General features: G+C 55.7%; 1 protein-coding gene across 3 annotated transcripts in view; it reads left to right on the forward strand.

Moving 5' to 3' along the window:
- Nucleotides 1–26,114, forward strand: part of KCNQ1 (potassium voltage-gated channel subfamily Q member 1) — a 345,186-nt gene that overhangs the window by 252,320 nt on the left and 66,752 nt on the right. The window contains exons 12-15 of one of the 3 annotated variants that reach the window (XR_004475853.2): nt 15,263–15,338; nt 20,406–20,474; nt 21,334–21,380; nt 22,242–22,303. Coding sequence is in view for 2 of the 3 variants with exons in the window: in XM_049714016.1 (XP_049569973.1) it covers nt 15,263–15,338; nt 20,406–20,500; nt 21,268–21,380; nt 22,242–22,303 (346 nt within the window). In the remaining variant the exon portion in view is untranslated. Of the gene's footprint in view, nt 1–15,262; nt 15,339–20,405; nt 20,501–21,267; nt 21,381–22,241; nt 22,304–26,114 lie in introns of all 3 variants that reach the window. The other 2 variants (XM_049714016.1, XM_049714017.1) reach the window with 2 other exon arrangements.

A 26,114-nucleotide genomic window follows, 5' to 3' on the forward strand; every position in this document is an offset into this window, starting at 1 on the left:
AAGCCCAGTTGCACCCCTGAGGCAGCCAAGCCGTGTCCGTGAAGCACGCGGAGGTAAGGTCCCTCCCCAAAGACGCTTGTGCCCTGGCCAGAGCCAGGGTGGCTGGGGGCGTCCCAAAGGCTCCCAACCCTTCCCCATCCCCTTGTCCCCAGGGACACCAGCACCTTCCCTCCCAGCACCTGCTGTCAAGAGTGATCTCGGAAGATCAGCCACACCTTTGAAAGCCGGTTTTAGCGTATTCACAGAGTTGCACAACCGTCACCACTGCCTAATTTTAGAACACGTTCATCACCCCAAAAAGCTACCCTGCACACGTCAGCCGTCACTCCCCACCCCCGCTCCCCCGCCCCAGGCAAACACTCATCTCCTTTCCATCTCCGTGGCTTTGCCTATTCAGAACATTTCACGTACATGGGCTCCTATAACATGCGGTCTTTTGTGCGCGGCTTTTTCACTCAGCACGCTGTTTTCAAGTTTCACCCATGTCGTAGCAAGTGTCGGTGCCTCATTCCTTTTTACGGCTGAATAAGATTCTATTGAATGGATGTGCCACATTTTGTTCATCCGTTCGTCAGTTGACAGACACTTGGGTTATTGCCACCTCTAGACTGTTAGGAACAAAGCCACTACGAACGTTCACATACAAGGTCTTGTGTGAACACGGGTTTCCATTTCTCCCGGGCATTTCACTGCAAGTGGAAGGAATTGCTGGGTCACATGATAATTCCAGCCTCACATTTTTGAAGGAAGCTCCAGGCTGTTTTCCACAGTGGCTTCCCCATCTTTCACTCCCACCAGCCATGCATTCTTGACAATATTTGTTCTCGTCTTTTCATGGTAGCTGTCCCGGCGGGTGTGAAGTGGCTTTGACTTGGGTGTCCTTCATGGCGATGACACTGGGCGTCTCTTTACCTGTTATTTGCCATCCGTGTCTTTTCTTTGGAGAAATGCCTATTCAAGTCCTCTGCCCGTTCTTTGAAATAATTTTTATTCGGTGTAGTTGATTTACGATGTTGTGTTGGTTTCAGGTGTACAGCAGAGTGAATCAGTTATACGTACACATATATCCACTCTTTTTTAGACTCTTTTCTCATATAGGCCATTACAGAGTACTGAGTAGAGTTCCCTGTGCTATAGAGTAGGTCCTTACTAGTTATCTATTTTATATATAGTGGTGTGTATGTGTCAATCCCATCTCCCAAATTATCCCTCCCCTCCCCGCCTTACTACCCCCACCCCCGTAACCATAAGTTTATTTGCTACATCTGTGACTCTATTTCCGTTTTGTAGATAAGTTTATTTGTCGCCCTCTTTTAGATTCCACAAGGTTTAGCACCTGTATGATTTGCAAAAACAACCAACAAACGAACGAAAGCAATGCCAGCAGACACCCCACTTCCTCGTGCTGTAATAGAGCGAGCCTCACACAGAGGGGCAGAGGAGTTTCTTGAATGTGTGCCCCCGGCCAAAGGAACAAACCAATGGGTGAAAGAGGGAGTGAAGTTAAGAGAAACGAGACCCCAAGGGATTTCCCACCGCAGTGAGCTGTCCCCACCATGAGATGTGTGCTTTGTCCCAAGGTGTGTGCTGACCCCGGTTCCCAGCTCAGCTGCATTATTTCCACAGTCACCTTGCGTGTGTGGGGGGCAGGTCCTAACCATCTTCAGCCCCCACTCCTGATATGACTTGAGTTTTGAAGGGATACACGCCCATCTCAGGCCGGAGCCCTGCATCTTCACAGATGAGCAGAGTCTTCTAGACTTTCCTCCCCAGAACATGGGGGCCTGGGGGCCCGGGGGCTCTGGGGCTCCCAGGCCAGGGCTGATCGCCTGCTCCTGCCTCCAAGCTCCGAGCTGGACGTGGGGAATATCTGGGCCACATGCCTCAGGCCCAGCGGCGACCATGAATTACACGGTGATCATTTGATTACAGTCGGTGTTTGGGGCTCCCGGGTGCCGTGACAGCAGGGGAGTGTGGCCACCCGACACCTCCCTGGGGAAGGGGTGTGGCTGGACGTGAATGAGGGTGGGCTGTGACCAAGAAGCAGGTGAGGGAGGGCCGCAGCCTGTCCGGGGGGGCCCTCCAAGTGGGCGTGAGCACGGCCCTGGATGTGGCAGGGATTGGTGGACGTGGGAGGCATGGTGGGAGGGTGGGCGGCAGAGGAAGCTGCAGACTCAGCCCCCATCGTGCCTGGACTGGCCTTGACCCCTGTCAGACCCCTGTGGAGCCACCCTACATTCGTCTCAGGGTCAGCAGAAGAGAGGCACGGTGGCCCCTTGGTCCGCCTGTCCTTCCATTGCTTCTCAGACCCAGGCGGGGCCAGGCCGGGGCACTTCACAGCCTATCCTGAGCTGTTTTTGTCAGAAGCCAGTGGGCCGTGCACGCTGGGCGGGCTGGTTTGAAGTCTCAGGATTGCAAAACCCTCACCCCGCAGGGTGCTATCTCTAAAGAAGTCGCCTGACTCAACCACAGACTCCCCCCCGGCCCTCGGGCAGGCATCCAGAGCTGGAAGGCAGAGCTGCCCCGTGGGATGGGTCAAGGGCGGGACGGGAAGACAGCAGGGCAGCGAGCCCCCAGCCAGCCCGGGTGGGCAAGACTGAGACACAGAGTCCAGACTCAGCTGGGTTGGGGGCGAGGGGGCCTGGGCTTCCCCCCGCCCCTCCCCCCAACAGAAACCAGAGCCGGGGCAGGAGGGTGACTGGGCTGTCACGGGGACAGAGCTCACACTGCAGTCTTGCCCTCAGCACTGCCGCCAGCAGGGCGGCTGAGCCACGAGTCACGAGGCTCTGCTTCCCCGGGCCTGAGACGGGGACACCCTGCCTTCCTATCAGAGCCGGCACTGGGCAACAAACACATACCAGGCCTCAAAGGGAAAGGTGACAGCAGCCTGCTGTCTCTGCACACCCTCCCCAAACCCCTTCCTCTGGAAAGACCTGAAAGGGAGAGTCCCCACAGTCAGCCACTTCCAAGGGCAAAAGAGCAAGTGTTCTGGGAGACCAGAAGTCGGTTCATGGAGATGTTCCTGGGTGCGGACCTTCAGGGATGAAGTCAGCAAGGGGCTGGTCCTCTATGGCTTCAGCTGGGCCTCAGGCTGCGCTGAGCACAGCAGCCCACATCTCTGACAAGGGCAACACCCTCCTCCCTTGTTCAATCATTTCTGCTTATATTGCTATCATTTCCACCCTTCTGCTTACTTTGGGTTTCGTTTGCTCTTCTTTTTCTACTTTCTTAAGGTAGAAACTTAGATCATTGATTTAAGACTTTTCTTTTCTTTTACTATGTCATTGAATGCTATAAATTTCCCTCTGAGACCTGCTTTAGCTGCATCCCTCAAATTTTGACATGTTTTCATTTTTCATTCAGTTTAAGATGTTTGTATAAAATTGTGATGATCTGTTCCTTGAAAGTTTAGTACAATTTGGGATAAAGCCATCTGGCCCTGGCTTTTTCTTATGGGAAGATATTTTAACCACCACTTTAATACCTTTAGTAGTTGTAGGCTTATTCAAATGTTTTATTCCATCCTGAGTCCGTTCTATTGAGTTAGATATTTTCCTGAGAATATAGCCGCTCCTGTCTAGGTTTTCCAAAGTTTCTGGCATATAGTTGTTGAGAATATTCTTTTATTAGCTTTCAAATCCCTATTTGTAATGTTGCCTTATTTTCTTTTATAATATTTTTATTTCTATCTTCTCTCAGTCTCACCAGAGCTTTATCTATTTTGTTAGTTTTTTTTTAAAGAACAAAATTTTTGCTTTATTTAGAGATTTCAAAAACTTACATAAAGGGAAAGATATACCATATTCATAAATAAGAGACAGTGTTATAAAGATGTCAATTCCTTTCTTCCTCCTTCATCTATAAATTCAGTATAATTCCAATAAAAACCCCAATAGGTTTTTTTCCCCATGAAACATAATCTGATGATTCAAAAATTTCTGTGGAAGAATAAGGAGCCACAAATACCAAGACCTTTTTCAGAAGCTCAGGGAAAGACCATTTCTTCCAGGCACCAGGACATATGGTGTAACACATAGTGATTCAGATGCTGCAGTGTGGGTGCAGGAATCGATCATTAGCCCAGTGGAATAGAGAGCCCAGAAAAGACCTGCACAAATGTGAGGTTTTTGAGTGTGATCAAAATGGCATTGCCAGTCGCTGGAATAGGTGATTATTCATAATGAGAAAGTGAAGTTGGGCCCCGACCTCACACCGTATTCAAAAATTCACTCCAGATGGGCCTAAGAATGAAATGTCAAATACAAAGCTTATAACCATTAGAAAATATGTTAGTTTGTATCTTTCAAAACTTAGCATAAAGGAATATTTCTCACATGAGACACAAAAGCATTGACTATGAAAGAAAAATATTAATAAATTTGTTTCTGTAAAGTAAGCACTTCTGTTCATTGAAAGACACCTTAAAAAAGTGAAAAGATAATTGTCAAAGTGGGATTTGCACTAGTTTTCTATTGTTGCTGTAAGAAATTCCCTCAAACCTAGTGGCTTCAAACAGCATGCATTTATCCTCTTTTGGTTCTTCTGTAGGTCAGAAGTCCCATACAGCCTGAGGGTCTGAAAGGTATCACAGGGCTGGTTCCTTCTGGAGGCCCCAGGAGAGAATCCATGCCTGACCTTTTTCAGCTTCTAAAGGGTCCTTGGCCCTTTCCTCTACCTTCAAAGCCATCACATTGCTGCTCTCTGGCCTCTTTCCCACAGTCACGGCTTCTTTCAACCACAGCTGGGAAAGGCCCCACTTTTAAGGACTCAAATGTCTAATCGGGCCCACCTGGATAATCTAGAATACTCTACCCATCTCAAGGTGCAGCACCTGAACTGCATCCATAAAGTCCCTTGTACCACGTAAGGTGACATATTCATAGGTTCTGGGGATTAGAACATCTTTGGGAAGCCTTTTACTGCCTAATACAGGAATAGGTATTCCCAATACATGAATTGACAAAGAATTGGTTGGTTGGTAGGTAGAGAGATAGGAAGGGAGGGAAGAAGGGAGGGATGGAGGGAGAGAGAGAGAGAGAGAGAGAGAGGGAGGGAGGGAGGGAGGGAGGGAGAGAGGGAGGGAGGGAGAGAGGGAGGGAGGGAGGGAGGGGGAGAGAGAGAGAGAGAGAGAGAGAGAAAGAAAGAAAGAAAGAAAGAAAGAAAGAAAGAAAGGAAGAAAGAAAGAAAGGAGGGAGGGAGGGAGGGAGGGAGAAAGAAAGAAGGAAGGGAGGGAGGGAGGGAGAAAGACAGACAATTTACATCAAACTAATCAATAAGTGCACAAATAACTGAACAGAAAAATGGCCCAGGGCTGTGCCTTTCACAGCGGAGGACACGTGGCCAGTCAGTGTGTGAGAGCGTCGCTCACACTGGTGTCATCTGGTGTAAATCCCAAAGCCTGATCACTAGGGCAGCAGACGGGGATGTGGGGCAATGTGGGCCCCGGGTCTCTCCTGAACCTCTAGTGGGATGCTTAGCAGAGCCACCACTTTGAAGGACAGCGCGGCATCACCTGTAAGGTGCAATTTCACATACCGATGACCCGGCTGTGGCATGCCTGGGTACTCACCCCGGGGAAACTCCAGTCCGTGCCCAGCCGGAGAAGGTAACCAGGAGTGCGTGTCGTCCTGCCCTCACCGAGCCACGTGCCCATCCAGGAGGGAGAGTGAATGTACTCGGAGTGTCCACATAGAGGTGTCCTTTCCACCAGTCAAAACGAACGAACCAGGGTGACTCACAACCATGTGGGCGGGTGTTGGCAACATAAGCCCAGGGAAAAGCATAATACGTTTCTATAAAGTTTAAATCACTAAAATAAAAAATATATGCCCTTTTTTGGATATGTATAAGTGTGATAAAGTTATATAATCAGGAAAGCAAGGAGTGAAGGACATGGATTCAGGTCGATGGCTCCCCAGGGTGGCAGAGGCAGGGGGATGGTTGAATTGGGGGCTGTCGGGGTCTAGCTTTTATTCTGAGCAGTGGGTTCCTGGGGGTTTTCTACATTATTGAGAGAGAACAACCAACTCTATAATGATGGATAAAAAAATGAAACACCGCAACCAAGTGAGATTTATTCCAGATAAACCCGGCCGGTTCAATATTCAGAATTCCATTAACAGAACCCATCACATCAACAGGCCACAGAGAAAACTCTCAGGATCCTATCAAGTGATGTGGGAAAAGCATCGATAAAAATCTAGTATCCATCCGGGTCCTTCTCTCTGTCGAAGGGGTGGCAGAGGGTGCCTCCTTCCTCAGACAGAGGGAAGGGGACGCGCGCTCTCCTGCGGGGCTCAGTGTGCCCAAGGTGAGTCCTACCGCCCGTCCCACCTGCCTGGTGTTGGAGCCACCAGAAAAGGGCACTCACGCCCTCCCCGGGCCAAGCCCAGCCTGGAGAGAGGAGAAGGCCCTCAGAGAGAGGGGCCAGCCAGGCCCTTCCCCAGAGACCGCAGAGTCTTTGTGTCCAGCAGAGAGGCTGGCCATGGGGCTGTCACCAGAGCAGGGGCCAGGCCGCAGCAGGCCTGAGCGGAGCTGGCCGGGCCCCAGTGTCCCCAGCCCTGGCTTCCCGTCGGCCTGGGGGGCTGCTTGGTTGCAAAGGCCATGGCTTTGTTCCGTGGACCTGGCAGAGGCGAGGGTGGCGGCAGCCCCTGGAGGCCACTGGGGCAGTCACTGGGTGTGGTCCTTTGTTCAAGTGAAGTGGGATCTGAGAACCTCGGGCCTCGTCCAGGCCTCGGCGGGCACGGCCAGTGGGGCCCTTCCCAGTGGGGCACCTGTGGAGGGCCCGGCCACCGCCTGCTCACACACCACCTGGGGGGACTGCAAGAGGCGGGAACCTGAGGCCAGGGGACGTCCCCTCCCGGGGCTCAGGCCGGGGGTGAGGGGCTTATGGGGCCAGTGGCCCAAGCCCCAGAGGAGGAATCTCAGGGCCTCCCGTAGCCTGCTTTGGCTCCCCCTCCAAGCCCGTGTGCGTGTGTGTGTGTGTGCGCGCGCGCGTGCGCGCACGCGTGCGTCCTGAAGTATGTAAGTTGCCGCCCCCTCCCATGTAGGTGCATGAGTGTCACCAGGCCTGGGTGCTGCATGCAGGGGGCCCCTGTGAATGCATGTGCTCAGGTGAGCCCCGGTCGGAGGAGATGCGGGGACACAGACCTGAGTGCCTTCTGCACATGGGCCTGGCCCGCCGTCCAGTAACGTCCAGTAACGTCCAGTAACATGGGGGGCCTTTGTCTCACTGGAGAGCATCTCATATGCTCTGCGCTCAAAAGTGGCCAACTCTGGGCTAAGTAGAAACCACCTGTCCCTGAGAACTTTAAAAGCTGCTTATCTTGAAAGGCTTTTAAAAAAACTATGGTATGATTTATTTATTGTAAAGTGCCCGAGTCCTGCAGGAACAGATCAGCTTAGTTTTACGTATATATACCCTACATAAAAACCCACGAGGTCAGGACATAGAACACTTCCGTCCCACCTGCAGTTTCCTTCCCGCCTCCCCAGGGAAGCCTCCCCCGACACCCCCCACCCCTGCCGCCACAGGTAACCCCTATCCTGGCTCCTCTCACCGTAGAACAGTCTTGCCTGTCCTTGAGCCTGCGCGGAACCGTATTTGCATACAGCTTTGTCACTGGCTGGCCTTCCTATGAGGGAAGCCGCTATAAAGATTCTGATAGATATATTTGGTGGACCTGAACACTCGTTTCTCTGGATTAAGTATCTGGAGAATGCGAAATGCCAGGTCCCAAGGCTACAGCCAAACAGCTTTCCAAAGTGAACCAACACACGTTCCCACCAGCAGCGCATGGGCGTCTGTCACTCCACAGCGTCTGTGACGCTGGATGTTGTCAGCCTTTTTAAGTTTGGCCATTTTAGCGAGCGTATATGGGTACCCCTTTCGGGTTTTCATCTGCATTTCCCTAATAGGTCATGATGTTGAGCGCCTTCTCATGGGCTTACTGACATTTGGGCATCCTACGTGAAAAGCACCTGTTCAAATCATCTTTTTAAATCGTGTGGTCTTTTCCTTACTGATCTGTAGGCATAGTCTCAATATATCCTGGCTACAAGTCCTTTACCAGAAAATATCCTTTCCTGGCCTGTAGAGCATCTGTTCGTTCCTTTAACGATGTCTTTTGATGTCTAGAAGGTCTTAATTTTAAGGAAGGGCGATTTGTCGAATTTTGTTGTTGTCAGTGTTGCTTGTGTTGGGGAAATCTTCCAAGGTCATAAAGATATTCTCCTGCTCTCTTCTGGAGGTCTGATGGTCTCTGCCTGCACGCTTTGATCTAAAATCTAACGTGAATTAATTTTGTGACTGCTGTGTGGCGGGGATCATGGTTCATATCTTTTGCATACAGCTATCCAAACTGTCCCAGTACCATTGACTGAAGAGAACATTCTTTCCCCCACGGGATTGCAATAGTGCCTCGGTTATAAACACAGTGACCACATATGCGTGTTTGTGCTTCTGAATGTTTTATTCTGTCCGGCTGATCTATCCTCTACCTAACACGGCTGTGTTAAAAGCGTATTCTAATACCACATCTCTCTAGCACACTCTACTCATCGCTGTAGCTTTACAGTACCTTTTGAACTGGCAGTGTGAGTCCTCAACTTTGTTGTTCTTCAAAATTGTCTTGTCTTTTTCACCAATATTTTAGAATCAGCTTGAAAATTGTGCCCCCCGGAACTGAATAAATAAAAGCACTCTGCTATGGATTGGAAGTACTTTTGACCCATACCTCAAAATTCACCTCTTAACAAATATTGAGTCTTCCAATTTATAAACGTATTATGTAACCCTCAACTGATTTAGGGCCTCTTTAATTTCTCTCACTAATGTCTAGTATGTTTCTGTGTAGAGGTCTTGTTCACCTCCAGCAGATTTATTCTTAGGTATTTTATGGGTTTTGATGCCGTTACAATTGGTATCTTTTTATTTCATTTTCTAGTTGCTTGTTACTAACATAGAGAAATACAATTGCTTTTTGTATATCATCTTTAAAACCGGTGTTCTTTCTAAATTCATTTAGCCATAGAATAATGTATCTGAAGATTCTGAAGGGGTTTTTAACATATATGATTATGTCATTTGCAAATAATGGCAAAAGTTTTATTTTGTCCTGTCCAATTATTGTATCTTTCATTTCCTTCCCCCCTCCCGTCACCCAATGCACTGGCTGAGACTTTGGGGATAATATTAAGTAGAAACGGTAATGGCGGACATCCTTGTCTTACTCCCCATCTCAGGAGGAATATTTCACCATTAAGCATGACGTTTGCATAGATTTCGTTTGCTTTCGTGTTTGTTTTTTACGTAATGGAGTTTCCTCCTATTCCTAGTTCTCTAAGAGTTGTGTTTTTAATTATGAACGGACCTTGAGTTTTATCACATGTTTTTCTGCATCTTTTGAGTTGCTTATATGTTGTTTTCTTACTTGTTCTGTTGATGTGGTGAATAATGTTGATTGGTTTTCGGCTGCTAAACCAACCTTGCGTCACTGGATTGAACTACACTCGATCATTTATCTTTACATATGGCATTGGGTTCAATTTGTTGGTATTGCAGGTAGGATATTTGCATCCACGTTTACGAGAGAGACTGGCCTGTGACTTTTCTTTCTTGAAACATCCTTGTTGGGTTTTGATATCAAGGTTATACTGACTCATAAACATCCTCTAAAAGGATTTGTATAAAATTGGTATTATTTCTTCCCATTTAAGGAAGAATCTACTGGTGAAGTCATCTAGACCTAAGGCTTTTTTGTGTGTAAATTCCAAATCTAATTTATTTCATTAAAATTGGGCAATTTGGATTTTTAAGTTTCTTCTTACGTCTGCTTTTATATGTTGTGGTGTTTTTAGGAATTAATCTATTTTACCTAAACTATCAAGATGATTTTTGTACGTAATATCCTCTAAATAGGTTCTTAAAATATCTCTAGTTAGTCTTTTCAGAAAATCAAATTTTGGCTTTGTTGATTTTCCTCAACGAAACGTTCATTTTTTATTTCATTGAATTGTGCTCTTATCTTTATTATCTCTTTCCATCTACCTTCTTGGGATTTAATTTACTATCGTTTAAACTTCTTGAGACAGACTTTGGCCTCTCCTCTTCTCTTAATATATGATTTAAGATCATAAAGTTTCCTCTAAGCACTATTTCATGGTACCTCAAGCACTTATTTTAGCTGTAAGTTGTGACACGGAACATTTTTATTGTGATTCAATTAAAAGTATTTTTCAATTCTTACCAGATTTCCTCTTCGATCCTTGAGATATTTAATTTCCAAAACACTTAAGGATTTTCCAGTTATCTTTTTCTTATTCATTTCTAGCTTAATCTCTCTGTGGTCAGAGAACATACACATGTGACTTACTTTCTTTGAAATTTGTTGGGACTTGCTCTTCAAGCCCTGCACACGGTCCCTTCTGGTAGATGTTCCCTGTGTGCTTGGGAAGCTTAGATGCCCTTTGGGCACTGAGCACGGTGTTCTGTAAGCGTTGATCACATCAAGTTCCTCCTCGGTTCGTTCAGACGTGTCTCTCTTTAGATGTTTTCACAGCTCCTCTATCTGTTACCCACCGAGGTGCATTCAAATCTCCCACCATGGTTGTGGATTTTCTCTTTTACCTTTAGTTCTGCCAGCTTTTGCTTTTATATATTTGAAGCTTATGTTGTTAAGTACATACAGATTTAGAATTGATCTCTTCCCACCAAATTTTGACCACTTTTTTTTTTTTTTTTTTGCCACGTGGCATGCGGGATCTTAGTTCCCCAACCAGGGATGGAACCCCTGCCCCCTACAGTGGAAGCATGGTGTCCTAACCACTAGACTGCCAGGGAATTCCCTTGACCACTTTTTAAATGATGAAATATCCCCTCTTCATCTCTGGTAATAAAAGTCTTCTTTGTCTTATATTAGTTTACCTGCACTAGCTTTCATTGGGCAACGCCAATGTATGTCTTTTTCTATCCTTTTACTGTCAGCATTTCTATGCCTATCTATTTCAGTATATTTATAGGCAACATCAAATTGTTTTTTTAAATCTCATCTGACGATCTTGGTTTTTTAATTGGAATATTTAGTCCCTCTGCAATGCATGCAATCTGCTATCTCACTTTTCTTTTTCCCATTTGTCCCATCACTTCCGTTTGACTTCCTTTCCTGCTTCTTTGGGTTAATCAAAACTTGTTATTAATTAATTTTTATCCCCTATTAGCTTGTTAATTCTACAGTCCTTTATTATTCCATCAGTGGTTGCCCAGAGATTATCACACACATCCTTGACTCACTGGAGTCGACCTCAGATGAGCACTTTTACCGTTTCCCTGACAACACATGGTGCTCACCACTGTTTATCTCCACTGATGCCTCCTCCCTTTTATGCTATTTTTATCATGTATTTTTAGCTATAGCTATGCCTTAAACCTCAGGAGACACTATCACGATTATTTCAGCCACTTTAATTTACTAACTTGAACTTTCTCACATATCTGTCCTTTTCTACATTCTTAATTCCTTCCTGTATTTCTGGGCACCCTTCTGGGACCATTGCTCTCTACCTGGGGAGACCCCTAAGTCGTTCTTTCAGTGCAGGTCTCCCAGCAGTGAATTCTCTCGGTCTAGTTTTCACCTTCTTTTTTTTTTTAAATTAATTTATTAATTTATTAATTTATTATTTTTGGCTGTGTTGGGTCTTCGTTTCTGTGCGAGGGCTTTCTCTAGTTGTGGCGAGCAGGGGGCGCTCCTCATCGCGGTGCGCGGGCCTCTCACGGTCGCGGCCTCTCTGGTTGCGGAGCACAGGCTCCAGGCGCGCAGGCTCAGTAGTTGTGGCTCACGGGCCCAGTTGCTCCCCGGCATGTGGGATCCTCCCAGACCAGGGCTCGAACCCGTGTCCCCTGCATTGGCAGGCTGATTCTCAACCACTGCGCCACCAGGGAAGCCCTCACCTTCTTTTTTTATAATTATTGTAGAAAATATGCATAACATAAAATGTACCATTTTAACCATGTTTAACTGTATCATTCAGGGGCATTAAGCACATTCACGTTGTTGTGTAACCATCACCGTCATCTCCAGAACTGTTTCATCTTCCCAAACTGACACCCTGTCCCCATTGACTGCTCACTCCCCACCCCCCTCCCCTCGGGCCCAGCCCCACCATCGTACCTTCTGTCCCTGTAGACTTGATGACTCTAGGTCCTCACACAAGTGGAACTATACGGAGTTTATCCTTTGGTGACTGGATTATTTCACTTGAACCTTCATTTTTAAGAACGTATTTGATGGGGTATAGCATGCTAAATTGGTAGGAATTTTCCTTGAGCACTTTAAGGACGTCATTCTGGCTTTCATCCTTTCCATTGACAAGTCAACCATCAGGATGATGTGTCATCATTCTCACCCCCACCCCCCTGACTTTAGAGCTTCTGCAATGTTCCCTGTGGTCTTCAGCAGGGTTACTCTGATGGGCCTGGGTCTGTTGTACCTTGTCTCTCTCTCCAGCTGGATCCAAAGAGCTGTTTGAATCCGTGGCTTGATGTCTTCCATCATTTGGGGGAAATTCTGTGCCACTGAGGCTTCAAAATGATTTGTTCTCCATTTCGCCTCCTCTCCTTCTAAGGTGTTACACGTATTAGAACTTCTAACCTCATCTTATATGCCTTGCACTTTTTCCTAGATGTTTAATTCTACTTTCCCTCCATACTCTAACCTGGCTATTTTCTCCAATTCACAAATATTCTCTTCTCCTCTGCCAGCAAATTCATCTACTGCATTTCTTAATTTCCATGAGGGTCCTTTTTGTTCTGGAATTTCCTTTCTTTCTTTTTCATATAGATTTTACTTCTCTGGTGAAATTCTCCATCTTGTCATCTATTTTCTTGAACCTACTTATCAAGGTTATTTTCAAGTCCTTATCTAAAAACTCTGAAGCAAACCGATGCAACTGTTTGCTCCTGAGTCTGTGGGTCGGCGTATTGGGCTCCTCACCTGGCTGGTCTCACCTGGCTCGTCCCAGCGGCAGCTGGGTGGTGACTGGGTGGTCTCAGCTAGCCTCCGGAGCCTGGAGCTGTCGGGCTGTCAGCCAGGGTGCCTCAGCTCTCCTCCACGCGGCTTTTCTAGCAGCCCAGCTCAGACATGTCCACATGGCAGCAGCATTCCGTGATGATGGAAATAGTTGGGGGGAACTCCGATTGGGGGGAACTGCAAAGGATTTACACCCATCTCTAACCTCCCCCCGCCCACCCTCTGGCCATAAATGTTTACATTCCCCCCAAAGTAAAATTCACTCACCCCTCCAAGAGACACCAAAGTCTCCTGCGATTAGAGACGGCACCCTGTCCAAAGTCCAGCATCTTACGATAGGCCTTTTGTTTTTCAGCCTCTGCCCAATGCCTGGTCCCCAAACCAGCACTATGCGTTTCAGGATTTTGGTATGATGTACCCCACTTTGGGGTCCTAATTTCTTTTCATCTATTGCAGCATGGCAAACCACACCTAAAGTTAGTGGCTTCACGCTGCAGCTCTTTCCTTATTCATGAGTCTGTGGGGCAGCCATCTGGGCTCGGCTCAGCCGGGAGGTTGTCCTGCTGGCTCTGCGTGGGGTGACTCTCACAGCTGCAGTCCCCTTGGACGCTTATCAGGGCCGGAGGGTCGAAGATGGCCTCGATTCACATGCCTATTGCTTGGTGCTGGCTCTTGGCCAGAGACCATGATTCTCCACGCGGCCTCTCCAGCCAGCCAGCTCAGGTGGTTCAAGCGGCCCCATTCCAAGAGCACACAAGTTAGACACAGTGGGACTTCCCCAGCATTCTTCTCATCACAATAAGGGTCAAGGTCAGCCCAAATTCAAGCAGTGAGAAAACCAACTCTATCTCTTGATGCAAGAGCTACCAGTCTTTAAGGCATTGAATCCACCACATCTTTAGATCTGTTTCCGTGGTCTGTTTTGTCCATTTGTTTTCAGTCTGTTGAGTATTAAAAACAGAACAGAGGCTCCATGATCTTATCCCTACAGATAACTCAGTTTTCTCTGGCGTGCAAAAGGTGCGGGACAGCGCACCTTGCTCCAGGTGGGGATTGAGGTGATTTGAGGCTATGGCAGGGTTGGGGGGGTCTCATCTGAAAGCTTGGGGTGTTTGCCAGGACCCCGTCTCCTTGGTGACTCTGAATCGCAATTCTCCTCCCCAGTGACGTGAGTCTGTGGAGGCCTCTGCTTAGCCTTTTATCCTTCTAGCAGCTGCTTCTTGCTCCGTTTCTCAGAATCTCACCCCATGCTGTGCGGCTTAGTTCACAAATGCTTCAAGGGGAAATTGCGTGAAAGGGGGCTTCCTTCCCTGTGGCCCCCCATTCACCAGGATCTTGGCCCATCAAGTCCTGGATGTCTTTGCAGCCCTGGACTCCTGCCGGCCCAGGGAGCCCCCTGCCTCCCATTCGGCTAGCATGCCCCACACAACAAACGCACAAACGCACACGTGGGCTCTCCCAGTTCGTTTCTCTTCTGGGATCTCAGCCCTTGGAGTCTTCCTTGCTCTCAAAGCCATCACACAGCTGTGGTGGTGTTCTCAGCAGAAGGTTTGGTCAGATGCAAGCCTCAGAGGCAGAAGGAAAATCCCCACTGGTTCCATGTGGATGTATTTCCTTCCGGTCTTTTTCCTGTGAACATATATATATATCAACGATTGTGTTTCCCTTTTTAATGATGTTTCTAGAAGGAACTTCAGAGGGGATACCGCACGGTCTCCTTAGCAGGGTGGCTCAGGTGGTAGCTATCCCTGGCTCATTTGTCCGGCAGCCCTGTATTTTCCAAGTGGGTACCGGTGGGCGGGCTATAAAACCTTCCAGCTGGAAGGGACCTTAGCTGTCATCTGTTTGTACCCCTCCCCACGCTCCTAGTGAGCAGCCGGAAGGCCCAAGGGTAGAAAGGAGCTTCTGCGGCTCTACCGTGAGTGAGGGGCAGAGCCATTGCCAACTCGGGACCCTGACTCCTCCCCCACTTCTGAGCGACAAGCGAGGCGAGGGTCCCTCTAGGGTCATCCCCCTAATTTAAAGCCTCTTGGCCTCAGCCCCTCCTCCTGCCACCAGGATGTGAGCTTGCAGATCCCCATCGGAGGGGGTCGATCACGCTCCTTGTTTCTGGAAAGGCCCAGCCCTTTGCCGGGGATGGGGGGCACATTTGGGAAGCCTCCGAGCCTCTGAGAGTGGTGGGCGCGGGATGACCATCTGGTCCACACTCACGCCCTCCTCCCCATTCTCCACTGCAGGCTGCGGGAGCACCACCGGGCCACCATCAAGGTCATTAGGCGCATGCAGTATTTTGTGGCCAAGAAGAAATTCCAGGTGAGTCCTGTACTCAGCCCTCCTGCCCTGGTCCACCCACCCACAGCGCAGGCTGCGGGGTCCCCATGCCCTGCCGTACCTGAGACCTGACCCTTCACCCGTCAAACACCCTGCCATGACTTCAGGATCCGTCCCCAAGACAGCAGACCCTGGAGGGACACTTCCCTGATCGGCCTGGACCCTGAGGCCGGCGCAGAGCCCAGAGGCACGCAGAGCCCGAGGGCTCACTGGCCCCTCCCACCCCCAACCCGACAGGAGTGGGAGTGACTCGGGGAGGGTGCAGAGCCCGCCCTGCGTCACCTGGGCAGGAAGTGTTCTGTCCCAGGCCGGCTCAGGGCTCTTGTGCCCCTCGCCCACCCTGTGGGAGTCGGAACAGAGGGGAGACCCAGCCCTGCTCTGTGCCCCGGGGTGGCCCACCTTTGCAGGGAGAGGTAGGGTCTCTCTGGCTGGGCGGGGCTGGAGACTGTGGGCTTCCCCATCGGCACTCCTGCCAGGGGTGGGTCTCCTGCAGCCCCTGGGAGCCCGCAGAGGAAGCCAGCTGGCGGCAGGCTTGGTGCCCTCCTTCCTACGTGGGGACCGTCCTCCGTCTGAGGAGCGGGGCCCAGCTCAGCCCTGACTCTGAGAACATGGAACCTTAGGAAGCAGGGACCCTTGGGGGAGGCCATTCTCTTTCCAGAAGGCTTGGCCACTGGTGCCTTTCAAAAGTGAGTCCTTGGTGGAGCCAGGACTGGGGGTCGCCCAGAGCCAACCAACACCCACATCCCCTGGGCCTGCTTCGCCAAGCAGGGGAGGTTGGTGGGGGGGCTTGTTCACACCCCCTGGGAGGTCACAGCGAGGCTGGGACAAGAGCCAGCCCCCTCTGGGCTGCACCTCCCACCCCAGGCTGAAGGCTTGACGCTGGCTCGTTCCAGCCCCCTCAGCAGAGCCCTCACCACCCAGGCCACAGAGCCAGACTCGGCGCGGGGTTCTGGAAAGACCCCAGCCCCCGGCAGCCCTGGGGAAGAACCCTTCCTCCGCTGGTAGTGGGAGCAGGAGCCCAAGGGCCTGGCCCAGGACGGCGTCCACGGGTGCCCAGCCCTCACACAGGCTCTGCCATGACACGACCGCCACTGATTCCGGCCCCAAGGACAGCCCTGGTGAGGCCCTGCCCCGGCCACCCTGTTCCTCCGGCTACCCGGCAGCACCCGTGGCCCCCTTGGCTGGGTGGTTTGCACACAGAGTCCCCGGTGGCATCCTGCTGCCTGCCCGTCTGTCTGCCTGCAGCCCTGGAGGGGGGCCATTCCCCACCAAACTGGGCCAAGTTGTGCTAAGACTCCCGCCAGGGCCTGGGACTCCTCATTGTTGAAACAAAAGAGTTGTGGTGAATGCTATTGTCGGCCGGCGCCAGGAGGTCTGCCCAGCAGTGTTCTGGGCGAGATCCGACGGTCCCGGACAGAGGGCGTCTGGGTTCTGTGGCTGTTCCTCCCCCGAGGGCCCGCTGCCCTGGCGGTACCAGCAGAGGGGTGGCTTGGTGGAGCAGGGAGCTCAGGGGGCGCTGGGTGAGGGCGGGCTGGCCTCCTGGGGAGGGAGGAGGAGGAATGGCAGGAACCCCCTCGGGGGTCACGTCTGGGCAGGACTGCTCCCAAGAGCAGAAGAGGCCCCCGGAAGGGCCACAATGTGTCGCCCTCGCTCGAGGTCCGTTGGTGCTGACGTCTAAAACCACAGACATCAACCTGGGGAGCAGAGGGGTCAGCGGGGACTCTTCCAGGATGGGGACGGTCCCCAGCCTGAGCAGCTGGGCCACCAGCGTTCCAGAGCAGGCCCCGGCAGGGCAGAGGCCATAACCTCCGCCTGGGGCCCTGTTGGGCCACGCAGGGCCGTGCCAGGGTGGACACCAGGCTTCCTGGGGGCTGCTTCCAGGGTCTGGGGCACCCAGCAGGGCAGGCGGAACCTTGGGGCTCATGGCAGGCCCAGCTCTGGTAGCGATGTGAGCAGCTTCCAGCTCAGAACCACAGCCCGCCCTGGGCAGATGGGCGCCACAGTGGCTGGAGCAGCTGTGGACGCTGGTGAGCGCCCGTCACAGACATGCAGGCAAGACAACTGGTTGCTGACCTCCCTTCCAGGCCGAGGGTCTCCTTTTCTGCCTCAGGACACAGGCCAGGGTCCTGCGAATGGCCTGGAGGCTTCCGGAAGGAGGCTGGGCAGCCTCACCTCCCCTGCTCCCTGCCCCTCCCCTCGGCGCAGGACCCCTGGGGGGCCTTCAATAAATTAGGCGGGGCCCTTTGAGCAGAGGCGCTCCCGGGAGCTTCCTGGTTTGAGCAAGGCCAGAAGCTGGGGCAGCAGGAGGCCTCCAGGAAGGAGGGACCCACGCACGGACGTAGAAGCGGTGGACGAGTCCCTGGCAGTGAGGGGCTCTGTGGGGCTCCAGGGGCGGCCCCCCACCCAGGCCCAGCTGTCAGGGAGGCCGTCCCTTCCCCCGCAGCAGCCCGTCTGTCTGTCTGCTGCACGCCCACCCCCATCTGGCCTCAGGGGCTGCAGAAGTGGCGGGTGGCCCCCCTGCCCGCCTCGCCTGCCGATAAGTGCCCAGCTGGCCGCCCCTGCGTCTGGCCGGAGGAGCCAGAGCCTCTCAGCCCTTCACGTTTGCCTTGAACTCACATGTCCACCGGCGGTCAGTCTGGACAGCCCGGCATTATCTCGGCTCATCTCAGGCTCCTGCTGCTGCCAAGGAAATGAGCTCTAGAGAGAAAGCTGAGATGATGTCTCCAGCCGGGCCCCAGGCCACCACTCGACAAAGGCCTCCAGGAGCTCTGAGCAGACCCTGGTTGGGGGGCGGGAGGCGAACTTCTCAGCTCCGAGACGAGTCTCAGGGGGCCTGGGACCCCACCGCGCCACGGGTCCTGGGTGTCAGTCGGGCGTCGGTTACCCTGTTGTGGTCCACACCCTAGACAAGGCGAGGCCGGGGGTGGGCGGCCTGCTCACGAGCCCCACCCCACCCGCACCCCCGCTTCTGCAGACATGCACACGCGTGCCCGGGCACACACACACCTGTCACCTGTACTCTTATGCCTTCCCACGGGGACATCCGTATTCACTTGTGCACACAGAGGCTTTTAACACGCTCAGGCGCCCAGATTCCCCTGCACGCCGTGGGCCGTGACCTCCCAGGGCGTCTGGGGTACCAGGGCAAGGACCCGCTCCATTCCAGGCCAGGCCCGCCCCACTTTGACCTCTGAACCCAGACTTCCCCTCTTCTGATCCCACCCCAGACGGCTCCAGCAGGCCTGGAAGTGCCCAGTATTGCTCACAGGAGGCCAAGATCACAACTCAGTGGCGTGTGCGCTGAACAGCAGTGCAGACCCTGGGCTCAGCCGCAGACATTGTCACGGCCACCTCGGGCTCTCCTGGCGAGAGCCAGTTCAGGACCCGCTGGCCTTTCTCACCTACCATCTGACTTCATCCCCACTCCCTCCCTGCCAGCCAGAGGGCTCCGCATCCCCAACTCACAGAAGGACAAACTGAGCCCTGGGGTATTACCACTAGCCTGTAGCTAAGGGCCACTGTTACCCTTGTCATGAAGCTGAGTGTGTGGCAAGTCAGAGCCTGCCAGAGTCCCGCCCCCTCCTGACCCTGAGACCCCACCACGGGCCTCCGCATGTAGGCCACAAAGGGACACAGGGCGGTCCCGGGGCCCAAAGCGGGGCTGGGTGTTACCTGTGAGGGCCCCGCCTGGCGGACCTTGTGGGAGCAGGAACCCCCTGGAATTCTTGTGCCCAGAGTCCCTGACAGGGAGGAGGATTCTGCGCTGCCCCGGGGTTCCTGGGGTCCAGGACGATGTGGGGAGCTGCGAGAACATAGTTAAGCCGCCAGCATTGATGGCAGGGCCCCTGGACATGTCCGAAGGGTGCCCAGAGATCGAGGCAGGACCCTGCCCTCAGGGGAACCCCATCTTTCTGGAAGGCAGAGGTGGCCCTACCCTTAGCCTGGGGTAGCCCCAGTCTCTGGGGTGGCACCCCAAGGAGAAGGAGGCCTCAGGTGGGCAGGGAGGACAGGTGGCCTGGGGCTCCCAGGGTTGAGACCTGGCCCTGACCCTCAACGGGCATCTGTGCCTTATTACTTCTCACCCTCTGACCCGCCGGCCCCGCCCTGGCCTGCCAGCTGTCTGGCGTGTCTCTCAGGCCCCCTACACTCCCCAGCAAGAGGCAGGAACCTCCCAGCCCATCACTAGTGTGGGTCCTTCAGGGTTAATGAGACCACCTGGGGCCCCCAGCCCCGTCTCCCCGCGGTTCTCCCAACAGAAGTAGCCTATATCCCCACGCAGCTCTGGCTCGCTTGTGTGGGCGAAGGGCCTCCTGGGCCATCAGACCCCGACACGGCCAGCCCGATGCTCCCTGGGCGTTTTGCTGACGTCGTGAGAAGCCCCGTTCTCTCTGCTGTGGTCTCACCTGAGCCCCGGATGCATTCATGGGCTCAGGGCTGGCGCAGAGCCTGGAGCTCTGGGGTTACCTTCCCTGCCCCCATGGCCGCAGGCCTGCCGTGGGACCAACCTCCCTTCCCAGGCAGCCTGGGAGCCCCAGCAGGAGGCCTGTCCCCCGGGGCCACCCCTGCTCAGCTCAGGGGACTGCCTAGGAAGGGGGTGGGGTGGGCCACCTCCCCGTCCCAAGAGCAGTGGGTGCGCCGGCCGACAAGTGTGTGGAGGGTGAGCTTGGGGCCCAGGCAGGCGGTGGCCGCACGGAGCTGTGCCCTCCACGCAGTGACTGGCGGCCATGCTGGCCCCCCGCTCCCAGGCCCTCGCCTGGGCCAGCTCTTCCAAGGCAGCTTGAAAACAGGGACCAGTGGCCTGGAAAGGGAGAGTGGGCAGGTCCCTGCGGGTGAGCGGGCAGGAAGCTGAGGCCCAGAGAGGCCGAGGTACTGGCCCAGGGTCACCCAGCTCCCGGGGAGGATGAGCCCGGCCACTGCATGTGCGCTGATCCAGGCCCGCCCCGTGGTGCCACGCGGGCAGCTCCTTAAATCCTGGAAGACCACGGAAGGCGGGCGCGGTCACTGCGCTAACGCTGCGCCCGCGGCGTGACTCTCTCTCTCCCACCGCAGCAAGCGCGGAAGCCCTACGACGTGCGGGATGTCATCGAGCAGTACTCCCAGGGCCACCTCAACCTCATGGTGCGCATCAAGGAGCTGCAGAGGAGGTGGGCGCGCGGGGCCCGGGGGGCGGGGCCCGGGGGACGGGGGGGGGGGGGATCTGAGCGGGTGGGGGAGGGGCAGGGGCTCACTCCACACATGGCCATGCCTCAGAGACGCTGGACACTTCACAGCCCAGCACACACCCTGTGAGCAGGGGCCAGGTCCAGCCCCAGGAGACACCCCCTCCAGGAGAGACCCTACCAGTTGGGAGCTGAGCACCTCAACCCCTGGTAGCCGGCGTCCTCTGGCTTCTGACTTGGGGCCCACAGAGCTCATCCTCATGGAAGCAGCGTGGTCCTTGGGGGCCTGCGTGGGCTCAGACCAGCTGCATCTCCACGGTGGGCTGGCCTGGGAACCGAGCTCTGTGCGACGCAGGGTGTGGCTGGGAGACGTGCCTGTCCTGACCACAGGCCAGGCCAGGGGCTCAGGCTGCCCCCGCCCCTGTCGCTGACCTACTACAGGGACGTGAAGCCCACCCAGCCCAGTGACCTGGCCTTGCCCCGGAAGGGCCCATTTGCAGGCCTGCCTCTCTGGGAACATTCAGGACACTGGGCTATCCTGGCACCCTGCTGTGCCCAGGGAGGGTGACAAAGGAGCAGCCCAACCACTGCCCTTCACCTCTGAGCGCCGCCCCCCAAAGCCCCCTTGGGAGCATGGGCCTCTGGAACCTGGGAGGCACCTGGCTGGTTTTTGGGTGGCAGTGAGGGGCGGCCCCCAGAAGGGGCGGGCAGCTTGTCTTGCTGGGCACATCAGCCCATCCACCCACCGACAGGCCAGATGTCCGTGCGGTGCCCCGGCCAAGCGTGAGCTGGTCTCCGTCTCCCTCCCTCCCCCCCAGGCTGGACCAGTCCATCGGGAAGCCCTCCCTCTTCATCTCCGTCTCAGGTGGGTTTCTGCATGGAGACACCCTGGGTGTGGCAGCCCAGGCCGCACCCTCCTACCATCCCTCCACCCACCCACGCCTGCCTCTTCCACCATCAGAAAGCGCATGTCTGGCAAGGAAATCCAGAGGGGGGGCAGGTAGACCCTAAGCAAATTGGCTTCAAACACGATTTACAGGGGATTTTCAGTTAGTGCAAGAACTGGCGTGCGTCCTTACAGACGGCGGGCTTTTCTAGGCCATTGACGTGAGTGTGGAACCGTGACCAGGACCCTGGGAAGGTGGGGGCCTGGGGGCGGGGTTGGGGGGTGGGCAGCCAGCTAGAACGTTGGGGAGCAAGGTGGGTGCTGCTCTCCAGCTCTGAGGCTCGGCCTCATGTCTTCCGGAGGGGGGCTGGGGGTCACACCAGGGAGGGCAGGGCCGGGCCAGTTCCTCGGGGTTGCCCTAGCCCAAGTTCAAGTGGGAGGTGCAGCTCACTCAGGGACAGGGCGGCAGGGCCCGCAGGGGCGACAGGCCTCCCCGGCCAGAGCAAGTTCCCCCTTGGGGTGGAATGTCACCTTTGTACAGCGGGCACCATCTCAGGCAGCCCCCGGGCAGGGTGGGTGCCTGTCCTCTGAGGCTCTCGGAGGTCACAGAACCGGAAAGGGTGGAGTGGGGACAAGCAAGCCAGCGCCCGGCCCACCCACTGCCGCCCCTGAGGTTCTCAGCACAGAAGAGCTTCTAAGAGACATTCCCATAGGTTCGGGCCTTTGACCCTCACTCCCTCACCCCCATCGCCCTTCTCCCCGAGCCCAGTCGGGGTCACCTGCCCACCCCCCCCATCTGCCAGCCCAGGCGTCCCTGACTTGGGTGCTTTAACCCCACAGAGAAGAGTAAGGACCGAGGCAGCAACACGATCGGTGCCCGCCTGAACCGTGTGGAGGACAAGGTAGGCGCCCGAGCCCACGCCAGCTCTCGCGGGCCACGCAGCGTCGCTGCTGGCGGGCGGCGGGCAGCGGCCTTGGGGCCCAGACGGTGCCGTCCACAGCGGCGTTTCACTCTCCAGCTCTGTCCTGAGCGTGCAGGGCTTGGATGGTGCCCTAGGTGTCTGGGGTCTCCCTCCCTCCCTCCCTCCCTCTTTCCTTCTTTCCTTCCTTCCTTCCACCTGTGCTCGGTGTGGGCTCCCTGATGTAGGGCTTCAGCTCCTCTCTCATGTGCACTGGGCGTCGGTCCCCGCGGGAGGAGGACGCTGAAGGCCAGGCTGGTCTTAGACCTCTGACAAGTGGCATCATTATTGGCAAGTGGCACCGAGTGCCCACAGTTCCTCCCTGGCATAGCTGAGGACCGCCCGGTGCACGCTGAGGTGGGCAGTGTTGTCCACTGGCAGCCCCCAGCCCGCTTGCACTCAGGGACTCAGAGGTGCCGACAGGGACACGAGGGTGCGTCAAGTGGGGAGGAGGGGGTGTGGGCTCCAGGACCCTCCTCCGCAGGGTCCTGACAGCAAGGGAGGTGGGGAGTGACGGCCGAGGCCCTGCGGGCTGTCCGGTGGGACGTGGACGCCGTGCCCCCTCCGCTCCAGGGCACCGGCAGCCTCGGTGGCCGGGACACCCCAGTGCCCGCCGGGCTCTGTGCCCGCGGCCCCGCCTCTCAGCTCCGGAACCCCTTCCCAGGGCATCCTGGGAGCCTCGGAGGATCTGTGGAATGGGAGGGGGCGGCCTGCGCCCTTTGAAGTCTCCGTGGTTTGGAGCAGGCTGTGATCTTGCCGAACAGCTCGTTCATCTACATGGACTTTATCTGAAAGCAGCCGGGGGGCTAAAAATAGAGGAATTTCGGTTGAGCAGGGATGCGTCCGACTCTCGGTTTCCTGGGCAACGCCTGGCTCTGGCCCGTGTCCATCTCTGCTGCAGCTGGGCAGGCGGGCAGGGGCACAGCTCCGGGTTCCTGCCCCACCCCCCTGGCCTGGGCCTGCAGGACGACCCTCTGCCCACCAGCAGTCTTCCCTGGCCTGGGCGGGTACGGGGCAACGATCCTGTACGTGGGGGAGGGCCGCTGTCCAGGTGCCCACGGGGGCTCTCACTTCGGGCCTGGCCCTCTAGGGCTGTGTGACGCCAACACCCTGACCCCGTTGGAGGGCTGGCCCGTCTCCGTCAGGTCTCGGCGGGCCTGGTGGCTCTCCTGTGCCCAGGCAGGTGGTCCAGTGGCAGATGCCCTGTCTGGCAGGATGGGTACTGAAGCTAGGAACGGTCAGCTGCCCAGGCTGAGCGGCATCAGAGGCTCTGGGGCCTGGGCTCCGCCTCTCTGGTGACCCGTCCTTGGCTTTCACTCTTCTCCTCGTGTGGGACCCGGGACTCGGGGCTGGCAGATTCCAGGAGAAGCAGCAGGTGGCCACGCCCAGTACAGCAGACCAGGCACCCGGCTGGGGGGACCGGTGGGGCGGGGCTTCCAGACATCAATGGATGCAGAGGTAGAGCCGGGGAAAGGACCCAGGGCCCCCCACCCCCACCCCCGCCTCCTTGCCCAGCTCTGGCCAAGGCAGCCTTCACTGACTGGCCCCCGCCGCTGGCAGGGGTCGTGGTGGCCCATGGGTGCGTGAGCCGGCCCCCACCCAGCAGCCCTGAGAGCGCCCCGCTGCCCTGTCATCCAAATGTGCTCACCCCTCCTCAAGTCCCTGCCCTGGTCTGGTTCTGTCCCCTGTCCCACTGTCCTGGGCCTCTCTTACGGCTCTGCCCACTGTTCCTCCGGACAGGCCACCCCTTGAAACCTAAACCAGAGCCTGGTGTCCTCTGGGGGTGATGAAGGGTAGGAGACAGGGTCCCCTGGAGCCATCTGGCCGCCGGTGGGGGTCTGAGAGCCAGGGCTCAGCCCTTGTGCAGCCAGGGTCGGTGTGGCGGGCTGAGGTGCGGCCCACGTTGGCCTTGGGGATACAGAATTATGGGCCCACATTTCTTCAGATCTGAACAACAAAGGGAAGGGTTTTCTGGAGTCCCTGATCCCTGGGGGCAAGGTTGGGAGCAAGGCCCCTGGTGGCCTCCACCGTCAGGCTCTGCGCCCGGGACAGGGGCCGTTTCTGGGCAGCAAGTATTCCGGATGTTCCGCACACACTCAGGGAGATGGGCTCTGTGTCGCCTTCGTCCCCATCCTGCCTCCCAGGAGCTGATTCCGCCCAAGAGGCACAGTCATGCCCCCAGGTCTCAAGGCAGGGAGCAGGCCGTGCTCCACGCTGAATCTCTGCCCCGTGGACACGTGCTGGACCCGGGCAGAGGCTGCCGTGGGCCGGCGTCCAGCTCAGCCTGCCCAGCCCCGCCCCCGCTAGCCGATGCCCCCCTCGGGGACAGACCCTGGGAAAGGGCCCCGCCGGGCCCAGAGGGCACAGTGGCGTGTCCCAGGCCCCACGTTATCACCGCAGCCATCGGGACCATAAACAACCCCCCTCGCAATCCTGCTGACTGAGGGAAGTTGGGGGCAGGAAATCCAGCAGCCGTCCAGCCCTGGGAAGCCCAGCAGGCCTGCAGTGGTGGCAGTGCCAGCCGGCCCGCCAGCCCCAGCCGGAGCCCCGGACCTCCCCCAACCCCACCGGGCTGGCCTCAGGCCGGAAGGGAGCCTGGCCCCCAACTGCTTCCTCGTCTCAGCTCAGGCCCTCCGCGGTGACGGCGGTCCCGGCCCGGCGGCTCACTCAGCCACAGGACGAGGGGCTTGGAGAGGAGGGGGAGGGGACTTCGGGGGGCACAGCGGCTGCCCCCATCCCCGTCCTGGGCGCAGGTCATTCTGAGGGTCAGTGTCCGGGCTGTCCACTTGCAGGGAGTCACCGGGGGTGGGGGAGGCCAGCTCAGCTTGTGCAGGGGGGCCTCTGTTTCCCGGCAAGGAGTCTCCTTCCCATGTCCAGTCCAGGGGCCACATGGGCTGGACGGCCCCCCCCCACTTCCTTCTCTCCGGGGTCCTGCAGCCTCGTTGCAGCTCACACTCCTGCTCAGAGCCCCCCACCCGCCCTCAGGATGCCCCCTGGCCCTGGCCCGGGCTGGCTGTGCAGGCCTGCCTCGCTCCGGGGGCATGGGGAGCAGACACAGCGTTCCCCCGCCGCAGCCTGCCGCCCGCTGGCCTGGGGAGCCCGCTGGCCCCCTTAGCTGTGCGAGGAGAGGGCTTGAACTGCTTTGTCACGTTGCGTTCGCTACCCTGGCAAGGACTCGTTTGCCCAAATGAAGTCTCTTTCACCAGTGGGGAAACTGAGGCCCGGAGAGGTTGAGCGGTTGCCTAGTTAGCTGGTTAGGTAAAGAGCTGGTCCCGGCGGAAGCCACAGACAGAAGGGGAGATGAGGTAGAGAGAGACAGAAGAAAGCAGGAGAGTATTGCCCAAACAGAAGGGGTCTGGTCGAGAAGAGGCCGCGCAGGAGCACTGAGGGCCAAGGTGAGGGCAAGCAGTAAGGTCCACGGGCGGCAGCGGTCAGATTCCGACACGCCAGGCCTGGGACGGGTCCTGAGAACGCGGCCCCCAGCGCCCCGGCCCCTCCCCGTCAGGGCTGCTCCGGGGCAGGGACCCTGCGGCTCTCTGGGGACCCGATGGAGAAGTCGGCTCCCACCTTCCTCCCCCAGTGTGTATTCTTAGCTCCGTCCCCAGGACCTGCTGCAGTGTTTACATTGAGCCCTGTTTATTTTGCAAGCTCAGCTCACACTGCTTTTGCTGATATGAGGAACACAGTGGGCTGGGAGAATTTCTTTCTTCTCTGTTTTTGCCGGAAATGTTCATGGCTCAGAGCCGGACACAGG

The sequence above is a fragment of the Orcinus orca genome, chromosome 8 (genome assembly GCF_937001465.1).
Source record: "Orcinus orca chromosome 8, mOrcOrc1.1, whole genome shotgun sequence".
Taxonomy (NCBI): domain Eukaryota; kingdom Metazoa; phylum Chordata; class Mammalia; order Artiodactyla; family Delphinidae; genus Orcinus; species Orcinus orca.